This window comes from Vollenhovia emeryi, unplaced genomic scaffold (genome assembly GCF_000949405.1).
Source record: "Vollenhovia emeryi isolate VEMERY1.0 unplaced genomic scaffold, V.emery_V1.0 DF939144.1, whole genome shotgun sequence".
Taxonomy (NCBI): domain Eukaryota; kingdom Metazoa; phylum Arthropoda; class Insecta; order Hymenoptera; family Formicidae; genus Vollenhovia; species Vollenhovia emeryi.
The window spans coordinates 2,274,634-2,285,266 of record NW_011967222.1 but is presented as its reverse complement, the minus strand read 5'-3'; the positions used below and the strand labels follow the sequence as shown (position 1 = coordinate 2,285,266).

The following is a 10,633-nucleotide window of genomic DNA, read 5'->3' as shown; positions in this document are numbered from 1 at the left end:
GACGCTCGCAGTGAACATAATTTTTAATAAGGAAATTTTTCACACTTCTCTCGCGCGCACAAGTTTATCTAGTCTCGCTAGGGAGCGTAAGGAGGTGTCGATTCCGCCGAGGGGAGAATTGTCAATTGGTGGAGAGATGGGAGACAATTTTTCGCGGGGGTCGCCACGAATCGAATCTGTCGCGCGGAAGCCCGGCTTTTTACAGCCATTCTGCAACGAGTCGTTGGTCGGAAGGCGGGACTGTATGTTGGGCCGTTCTTCCTTTGGATGAGAGCTGTGCGGCCCCGGGCTTTTGATCAACGACCAACTACTCACTGTAGAACGGCTCTAAGACTCGCGCCGTAAATCGGCGTACTTCGTCGAGGTCGAATATTCGCGATGGCATTGTATATCCGTTTACACGTTTAGGAGGGACGACACAAGATTCCCATTCTCGTTTCCGATTAAGTACAAATCACGACGCGACAAGGCCCTCGTTGCGCTAGAGCTATTCTGCGCTCGATGTAAATCATAAGATGCGCTAAGAGCTTGCACGCGATAGCTCGCGGCAAATAGTATCGTAAGAGACGAACGCTTTCGGTGTTGCGTGTTATACGTGTGAAAAAAAATAATTCGCGGGTACAATACGCGGAGTCGGCGAAGCGTTACGAGTTCGATCCATGTAGATCCTGTCCTAGTTATATAAATTCCGGCGTTATTTTTTCGATACGAAGGAGAAGAGGCGAGATCACACGCCGACCGAGCACGTGGGAGAAAGAACGAGGCAGAAGTGAGAGAAAGAGGAAGATCTAACGTGCGGATTCATCTCATCCCTTTCCCGCCGAACAGATCAAACAGTTATATATATGTAGAACCGGACACATATTTGTAAAGGTATACTGTATGTCTCTCAATGAATACAATAATCTTGAGGACTAACGAGGTGCCTTCCTTCCTCTTCTGCTTTCCACAGCAAATCGGCTGCGACAGGACATTACAGCGCGCGGACGAGAGGGGACAAGAAGCGGGCGGGGGTTTTTCTCGTCTTCACTTGAAAATTTATTTACACGCGCTACACACTATATAGAATGCAAGATATGAACCTTTCGCATACCTCGCTCGGCAGCGACCAGGGTGTCTATATCGCCGAAAATAATTGCACGTTACCACGGGAAGGGACACGGTCACCGATAGGTGAACGGCGTCCGTGAGATCGAGCAACAGCCCACAATCAACAAAACAGAATGCAGTTCTTACAATAACAATCAATTTGTATATACAACAATAATAACCAATTATAATGACATTGACACCACATGATATTCCGACGTGTACCGGGCGGACGTTCGCGAATGTTACGAGTTAGGGCCGATTCGGCGAACGTTCGCGGTAGGACGAGTACGGGCCTCGTCGATATTGTCGGTACAATGTTGCACAAATCGTAAACTCTACAAAAGAAACACGCTACACCAGTCGCGAATCTAAATAAATCGAGAGGAACCCTAGGCCCATTTATTCACGCTGAGGTTGTGCGAGTACTCGCGCGACTCCTAATCTGATTATTTAAAAGCCTTTAGTTCCGATTAGATTCTCTCCTCACTTTTATTACTCATCATTGTAGAGAAAATTCGATAAAATTGCGCGCTCTGGTAAGATTCGAGTAAGATTGAATTATTTAGAATGCCTCTTCGATTTTGGATTCGCGTCATTATTACTAACGTCCATTTCTAATACCAATGTAGATTTAATCTCGGTTTAACTTGCTTTTTATATTTTTCTAATTTTTGGAACCAGAAAAGGATAACAAATAATTAAACCGAGATTAAAATTTGAATTGGTAAAAATGGACACAAGTGAGCTACAGTTGGAGTCAAATCCTGGAGAACAGCTGTCCTGCGTTGATTTTGACTTCTTTCCGATCTCGTTATAGTTTGCCTAATTTTTATGCTAATTGTAAGAGGTTCTAGCCTCTTACTTGTTTTTTGAAATTTACTGTCGTCATTGTTTGGAGGTCTTCTGCCCTCCGAGCGACGACAGTGTCTGAGACGTACTCAAGTACTCGCACACCTCTGGTTTACGCTGTCGCGTGGCAGAGTGTTGTACGCGTAGTCTAACATCTGGACATTTGTACTTGACGTATTATAGTCGCGCGTATGACAAAATATTACCACGTAGGCATGACTCACACTGTATCGGACACTATTATGCATTACATTATTACAAACTAGTACGTATGATACTATAATGTATATAAGTATATACGTCACGCGCCTCTCGTTAAAGGTTTCTCGTTAAAATAACATCATCCACATGCGTCATTTCGTACAGTGGCCTGAACGAATGTTTGTATTCACGGGGTTAAACATTTTCGAATCTAAAACCCAGGATGTATCGCATTGTAAAACGTCGATGCGTCGGGAGATGAAAATTTTTTACAGTGAAAGTCAAGCCGTAATCTTCACGCGTATATTATTTGGTCGGGTTTATATATATACATATATATATGTATATATGTATGTATGTTGTATGTTTGTGTGTTGCGCGCTCACGCGCATGCATGTGTGCGTGCGTGTGTGCGTGTGTATACAGAGCGCAGGTATCTCTTTATATTAATCTTACTGCTCGATACTAATGATACTGATCGAAGACGATGCACATAATCGACTCTCTCGACTCTCGTTCATGCTGTTAGATTCTTTGGAGGCTCGTGCGCTTTGGTAGTAACGTTAGTAGTCGATATCTCAGGTACTTACGTTAAACAGTTCGCAGTAACAGCGACGCGAGTGCTCGTTTGCATATACGTATATATCGAATCTCGGGACGAGAAAACATTATAAGCCCTATTGAACTTGAAATAGATTCGGGGAAAAAGATACCACGACCTTTCGCAGAAGCTCGTTAGATTTCTTCCTTCTTTTACGTTACGTTGATCATCGCGTTTCGCGCTTGTGCATAGAAAAATATGGTTTATGCCGATATTTAAATCCAGATTCCAAATTTCATTAAACGATGTCCTGGCCATTTTCGACCTGGCAGCCGCGGTTGTCTTTTTCCCTGTGGGACGAGTCGTCCTCGTCTGGATGCGCTTCTTTCCTCTTGCCATCGTCTCCAGTATTCCCGGAATTTTCACTCTTACTCGTCGAGTTCGCCGAATGCGACTTGTTTAATAGAGAGCTAAACTCGCCAAACTTTAAAATTTCTTCCATCGCCGATTGCTCCAAATTAACCTGAAACGTTTACAGATAGCTGGTATCCGACTAGGCCATCAGAAAGAAGCTCAGTTGCAAACAGTTCGTCATGAAAGAGCGTTGTCTCAAGGAAAAATTATTATTTTCAAGAAATGTGACAAGCGAACGCACAAATTGCAATGCAGGACGCAATGCGGACAGACATTCTTATGTGACGGACTGCAATTAGAAATTCTCCGATCTCTCTTGCGCTACCTTACGTGGTCTGCCGCGTTTGCCCTTCGTCGGCAACGAGGAGATTGTTTGGCCGCCCTTTCTCTTCGGCCATTGCAAGTGCGAATCAAGATGTTGCTTCAGCTTGTCCTGCCTAGCGAACATTCGTGGGCAGATATTGCAAGCGAAGGGTCTTTCGCCCGTATGCACTCTTCTGTGCCTCGCTAAGTGCGACGCTCTTGTGAAAGCCAAAGTACAAAGGTCGCAGGAGAAGGGCTTATGCTGCGTCCTATCGGATTTCATCAGCATCCTTGTCTCTCTTCCCTCGTTTCCTCCTACTCTCTTCACGACCTCGAACTTCCTCTTCACTCCTACCTTCGACGGCTCGTCCGAGCTTTTCGCAGTTTCCTATAAATTGATAAGCAGATTTTTAAAGCTTTGCAACAACGATTATGAATCGAAATGGAAAAGCATTATGTTATACTAATAAAAATTATCACAAAAGGAACATTCCGGTTCAATATATTATTATATATTTATATATGCATATATAGACACGTATAGAGAGAAAGAGAATTTCGCTGTGGTGACGAAACGGTTGCTGCGATTGCATATTCCACGAGAATAAGCTACTATAATTACACCGTAATCTGTTATGTTATTACACCACCGTCTGTTTTGTTGATAAAATAAAAATAGCTTGCTGGATATATTTCTTTATATTTTGCAACACAGTAATCTATTTCGTAATCAGTTTGCTGTTACAGCAAAGCCGGTAATGCTTTGGTAATGGAAATTTATTGCATCATCGCATAAAATGCGTTGGCAAACATTCTCCCTGCCGGCAGATAGGCTCGCTTACCTGTACGCCCGATACCGCGACATCCGCGGGTTCGTCATTGAGAGTCGGCTCGCATTTGACGATCCTCGAGGAATCCTCGCAGCTCGATTCTCGCGACGAGTCTTTCGATTCCGGCGGGTCGTTGTTCCTTGTCATGCGGCCCACGGACACTCTCTTCTGCCCTTTGAATCTGGTCTCCCGCTTGTACATCGGAGGTGGTATACGCCTCTGAAAATTACAGCGATAAGTATTCGGAAGACCGATCGGTCCACAGATAACATCACGCAAGAGAAGTTATAAAGCGCATATCCCCCGAGCTTACGATTTGCGTTTCCACGGATCGCGGAAGCTCGTCGAAGCTGTCCTCGTGCCCGTCCATCACCATCGGGTCGTCCTCCACCTCGATGTCCTCCACTTTAATATGGTCCTCCATCGAATCGACGGTCGAGTGCTTGGGCAGGAAAGGGATCACCGACGGCTCCTTGATGTACTCGGTAGTGTGCACTCTGGTCTCGATGTGGCATCGCTGCATCCGCGTCTCGACCCTGGTATAGAGGTTGCGGTTGCTCTCCTGGTTCTTTTGATCCCCGGAGAGACCGCGTATCTCCAAGTCGGTGGCAGTTTTTATCAGCGAGGGAAGGTGCTCCTCCGTCACGTCGATGGATCCTCTGTACATGAAGTCCAGGAGGCATTCCATTTCTTCGACAGCGACACCTGAGCGATACAAATGTACGTGTCAGATTGGGTGCATTTCAATACCTTCGCGCGAAAGTGTTACACGTTTTCTCCGAAATAGAGATGGGGGCCAAATTTGTTCTCCCGGTTTCTATATTTTCGCGTGATGCTACCGTGTCTCTTCGAAACAGTAGGCAGCCCACAAAAGAGGCCACATGGCTTTTTTTCAAGTCTTGTTTCTTTACGCTTCGCTGGAGTGAAGCTCTTATAAAAGTCAGAACAAAGATTTCCTCTCGCTATGTTGAACAATTATGTAAAGAAAATCCGCTTGCACTGCACTTCTTCCTCTATCTCTTTCAGGCAAAATATCTTGCGTAAGAAATTAAAAAGAAGCCCCCGTCTCTTTAGACGTTCATTTAAAACGTCATGAATGTTTCGCCGGAGCTTGCCGACGTGTACCTTTTAAAATGAGAATGGGTTGCTCTCCGTAATGTTCCTTAAAAACCCTTTCGAAGTAAGGGCTACAGGCGGCCAGCACCAATCTGTGGGCCCTCAACATGCCACCCTGGCAAGCCAAAGTCGCGTCCGTCAAGGAGCCGCTCTTGTAAAGAGCCTCGAACAAACCCGACAGATTCGCCAGGTGATTGTTCCACGTAAGGTTGAACGTCTTCTCGCCCATACTTTTATCGAGTGTTACCGACCTGAAATACAAAGACTCTGTATTTCCGCAATGTCGCGGTAGGTCGACTCTTAAACGGAAAAGGCATGCGTCTCGCGCGTATGCAAATGTGCCTTTGTTTCTCCGCTAATCGGACACGTTGAAAAGGTAATTACATTAGCAATCAGGCGCACGCGTACGCGTTGCGTGCACCGAGAAGTATATTCTGAAAAACGTTGCACGAACCGCGTGTTCTCAAACGACCTACGAACTTTCGACATTATGAGATAGCAGGTTTTCAACGTACAAATTCAATCGCAAGTCTTTTCTCGCAACGATTACGCGATCTAACAATCAATTTTCCACTAAACAGAGATTTCACTCCAAGAGCAATAAATTCATGGTATAACTTAGAAATCTCTTTAATTTGCCAGTAATAGATAACAATAATCAAGCTCTTCAGTCGACATTAACCAGCCAGTGTTTCAACACAGAAAATTTATAGTGTAACTTGTTGGTCCGCTCTGTCATTTGCTTCGTTTTGCGTCGATCCCTTCTGCGCACTCGACATTGTTCTGGGCGGGCCAATTAAAGAGAGAAAAGTTGTATACGTGGTAGTGTGGCTTTGACGAGTACGTATACACACGCCCCTAGTAGCACAGTGCATTGACGAAACATCGGTTAAACATTGGTCCAATATCTGGGTTGTATTGGGCCAATGTTTAGCCAATGCACTGTGCTATTAGGGGCGCGTCGCTGGATCCTGCCCGGGTGTATGGCGTAACACCACGTGATCGGGACCGACAGAGAGTGGACCCACTTATACTACGATGGAACCAACAGATGTTGCCTATTAATTTAGCAGAACCCTCCGATGTCTCGTGTTAGCAGCCCGTCTCATAATAGGGGACTCTTCTCTGTAAGAATACATTCTTTATACAAGAGACTTTCGCGTCGCACTTTACAGGAACATCGGTTGTCTCGTCCGCGAAAAGAATCCACGGTCGACGCGCGAGACGCAGAGGATCCGCGCAAGGGGGATGCGCGAAAGCGAGCAATTCGGAGAACGCGTCGACCCAGTGACAACACCAACGTCGAGTCCACGTCGATGGAGTCGAAGTCGCGTCGCAGCTGTCAGTTTTTTGAGAACAATTAAGTTTCGGAACTTAATATTTCACATTAAATTTGGCAGAGGAGAGTTCCCTATTACGAGACAGGCTCCTAATATGAGACAATGGGGTTTCCGCTCGATTAACGGGCATCGCCCAGCAAACGCGGAACGTTGCCGCAACGTTGTTTGCTGGTCCCGCCATGGATTTATCACCCTTGGAGCGAAATCTGTTTGCCCAGTGAGAAATTATTCGTCGATCGACGTCGAAATGATGTCGAAACGGTGTCGATGTCATTTCGACGTCGAACGACGAATCATTTCTCACTGGGTGATAGAAAATTCATTGTTAGATCGCGCGTGCGATTGTTGCAAAGGGGACACGTGAAATTGGACGTTGGAGCCCCGCTGTCTTTTATCAGGCTGCCTCATACCAGAGGACCTTCCTCTCTGTTAAATAAGTTGGCAGTCCTCGTTTGTAAAATGTCAAGAGTATTCAGAGCGTAGGAGCTCCCAATACAAAGCTCCCGAACTCGCTTTCTGAAACCGACGGTTCCCTAAAACGGACGTCGAATCGACGTCAACACCGTGAAGTCGATCGGCGAATAATTTCTCACCGGGTCGGGACGCGGCTTCGACCCCCCCACTGACGTCGATTCGACCTTCGTGTTCTCGCTGGGGAGCTGCTCCCCGGCGCGTGCACGTAGCCCCGCGCGATCGACGCGGTTCCCGATCGAGCGGGGGACTCGCAGAAAATTTTCCGGACCGCGTCGCAGGCGGTTGATTAGCCGCGCGCACACATGCGCGCCACGCACGCGGAATGCCAATGTCGCTCTCGGCGACGCATCCGCGCGCTCGTTGCATCACGAGTGAAATAATGCCGTCGCGGCGGGGCGAGGCGACGGCGCGGCGCGCTTTTAATCGCCACGTTCCGCGCAATTATTCCACGCCCGGTTTGTGCGACACGCTCGCCAATGTGTCATCGCCGCCGACGTGTCGGCCGCGTTTTCGCGCGCGCTCGCGCTTACCTCGAGGTGTCCTCCTTCTCCCCTCGCGCTATCGCTCCCGTCCGAACTGAAATCGATTCGAGCTCGTTTCTGAATCTTTCATTCGCGAACGCGCGCCTTCTCCGCGGGCCGCCCGCGACCACTCGTCAGCGTGAATTTACGGAATTCGCGCGGCCTCGGGGACGTTGTTGGTAAACTCGCGCGAGGACGGGAGGAGGTATGTCGCGCGCGCGGAGAGGAGGAGTCGGTCTCGAAGGAGAGCTTCTCCAGGAGAGCTTTTCCGCGCCCGGCGTGTGCGTGCCGCGTGCGTGTACGTGTGTGCACGACCAACAACGGCGGGCGAGTTAGTCATGCGCAGACGTGAACCCTCGCGTTGCCTCGATCCATAATTTTGTTGGTGGACCCCCCCACGCATTTCCAAGGGACTCCCGTTCCCCGTTGGCCAGGAACGGGCCGAACGCGCCCTTTCTTTCCCCTCGTTTTTTTTTCCCTCCCCCGTCCGCTGTCTGGGAGGCGACGCGGAATGCGCGCGGACGCGTTCGAGCCCTCCGCTGCCGGGGCTCCGAGAGGTTCCCGGGGCCACGGAAGGACGCTCCGATCGAGCGTCGGGAATCGGGGACGAAACCCGCGGCCCCGGTCGTCGAGATAAGATACGCGCGTATTACGCGCCAGCGGGAGAGCGCGCTCCGTGTGACGAGATCACGTGCGGACGCGCGCACACGTCGCTCGCGGCGCGGCGGATATTCGCCGCGGCCTTGAACGCCGCGCGGCGGGAGAGCGATCGGCCGATTGATCGGGAGGAAAAACGCGGACGGCGAGGTGCGCGACGGGCCGCGCGAGAGCAACGGGAGAGACCCGCGTCACTCACGTGCGACTTACGTATACGCGCGCCGAGGTGGGCGAGGGGGGGCGAGGGGGAGGGACGACGGCGAAAAAACGCGGCGACGAGGCTCCGCACGTGATCGCCGCGTCCCAGGAATGCGCGAGTCCGAACGACGCTCGCCGTCGCGCCGCGTCGCGCCGCGCGCCGGTGCCCCGGTGCCTCCTCTCGCCGAGCTCTATTAATATCCGCGCCTCGACGTCGACGTCGCGCCTCTCCGGAACGCGCTCCGCCGGCGGAGGGACACGCGACTAGGGGGAGAGAAAGAGAGAGAGAGGAGAGATCGCGCGGTTCCTCTCCTCGCCTCTCCCGCCGCGCCGCGCGTCCCCGCTCGATTCGCGATTTCCTCTCGATCGCGAGGAGGAACGGCTGTCGTACGACGGCCACCCCGCGGCTACCTGGCGACCTCCGGCGTGAAACTCTCCGGTTTCGACTCGGGCCGGGCGGATGGGACGTCTCCCCCTTTCCCCGGGTATGCGCAGGGAAAAGGTCGTATCGGAGCCGCTGGTCACGGTGGCCTGGGTGGTCTGCGAGTCTTCGGGTGGCGACGGCGACGGGCGCGATATTTGCGTGTCCACTCGCTGGAGGGGCGCTATTCGGTGTATCGCGGGAGAGCGAGAGAGAGAGGGAGACTGTTACTCCGCGAGGGGCACGGCGCGACCGACGGCGTAACGCGACGCGTGCTGGGGCTCCCTCGACCGAGTCGCGACTGATATCATTTCCAGCGGGGGACTGTAGGGTCGGCGGCCAGAACCCCACCAGGGGGTCTTCGTGCAACCCCCACGCGGCGTCGTAGTAGTAGTCGTGTACGTCGTCGACATTGCCGCCGCCGCCACCGCCGCCGCCACCGCCGCTGCCGCCGTCGTCGCCGTCGCCGTCGCCGTTGTCGTCGTCATCGTCGACGTCGTCGTCGTCGTGGTGTGCCGACGGCCTCTCAAAACCCCCCCGCGCACGCATCTACGCACACGCGCGCGCGTGTAGCGTGCCACAGGGAGCGTCGTATCTCTCTCTCTCTCTTCCTTCACCCTTTCCTCCCTGTCCCTTTCTCTCTCTCTCTCTCTCCCCCTTTTAGCCCCTCGGATTTTCCGTCTTTTTCTCCCTTCCGACCGAGCCCCGATTTTACATCGCTCCCCTCAGTCCCTCCGAATCGGATGGTCTCTCGGGCGGCGCGTCTCGCTCTTCCCCCCTTGTGCGGCCCCCTTCGCTTCGCTACGCGACGCGGGTGCCTTACCAACGCCCGACGCGTCGCGACGCGGCGCGGCGCGGCGTACCCAACGATCTCATCCACCCCGAGTCCTCGCCTCGGCGAGGGGTTGCCTCTCGTCAGGCGAAAACAACGCGCCTTTCCTTTCGGGCTCGACCTCGCGGGCGTCTCGGGAGTCCGCGTCTCCCCATTTTTTTTGTGCCTTCCCCCTTGTCTTACTCCCGCCAGACGCGGCGACAGGCGGCATTCCGTAGATAATTGTAATCCTCGTCCTATCGACGTCTAGTCCTATCTACGCCGGCACCGTTGGGGGTGACGGAAGGACGCGCGTGGCCCCGATAAGCGCGTAAATACCTCCGGCACGCAGGGTGTGTCCCGCGTCACGCGCGCTTCCGCTCGGCTCAATTTTGAGTCGACTTCGTTGAATCGACCTTCATCTCGCCTTACTTTTGTATTCTCGACGTCGCCGTAAACAGACGGGCAGGAATTATACGAGTGCACACATTGTGCAAATGTCCAGGCATTGCCGCCTGTCTGCGCACCTCCGGTGAATTCTGTCGGAATAAAATCTACGAGCAAACTCTTGCCCCAGTAGCACAACATATTGGCGCAATATTGGTCCAATATTGTAAGATGCGTGCCTTTTCTTACTTAGCCAATATGTCTATTTAGCAATATTGGTCTAATATTGCGGCAATGTTAGACCAATGCACTTCCAATATAAATCTAATATTGTATAATTATTATCGTGCGATATTTGCATTTATTTCGTGGCCAATATTGGCTTTACGTTGGACAATATGTCGGCATTTCTAATATAACCAACATTGAACCAATCTTGTCTCCCCCGTAATTTTCACAGAGCTTCTTTCTGTTACGA

General features: G+C 51.1%; 1 protein-coding gene across 2 annotated transcripts; it reads right to left on the bottom strand.

Moving 5' to 3' along the window:
- Window positions 1–1,014: 1,014 nt before the first annotated feature.
- Window positions 1,015–9,274, bottom strand: LOC105566602 (zinc finger and BTB domain-containing protein 14-like). Of its 2 annotated transcripts, none has more exons than XM_012020740.1 (6): window positions 8,948–9,274; window positions 5,356–5,597; window positions 4,544–4,935; window positions 4,243–4,449; window positions 3,423–3,788; window positions 1,015–3,206 (listed from the first exon to the last, which is right to left on the bottom strand). In XM_012020740.1, the coding sequence occupies exons 2-6, from the start codon at window positions 5,573–5,575 to the stop codon at window positions 2,982–2,984; spliced, it is 1,410 nt and encodes a 469-aa protein (XP_011876130.1). In that variant the 5' UTR covers window positions 5,576–5,597; window positions 8,948–9,274; the 3' UTR covers window positions 1,015–2,981. The 2 variants fall into 2 exon arrangements, with proteins under 2 accessions (XP_011876130.1, XP_011876131.1); XM_012020741.1 differs by having other exon boundaries at window positions 3,126–3,206; window positions 3,428–3,788.
- Window positions 9,275–10,633: the final 1,359 nt, after the last annotated feature.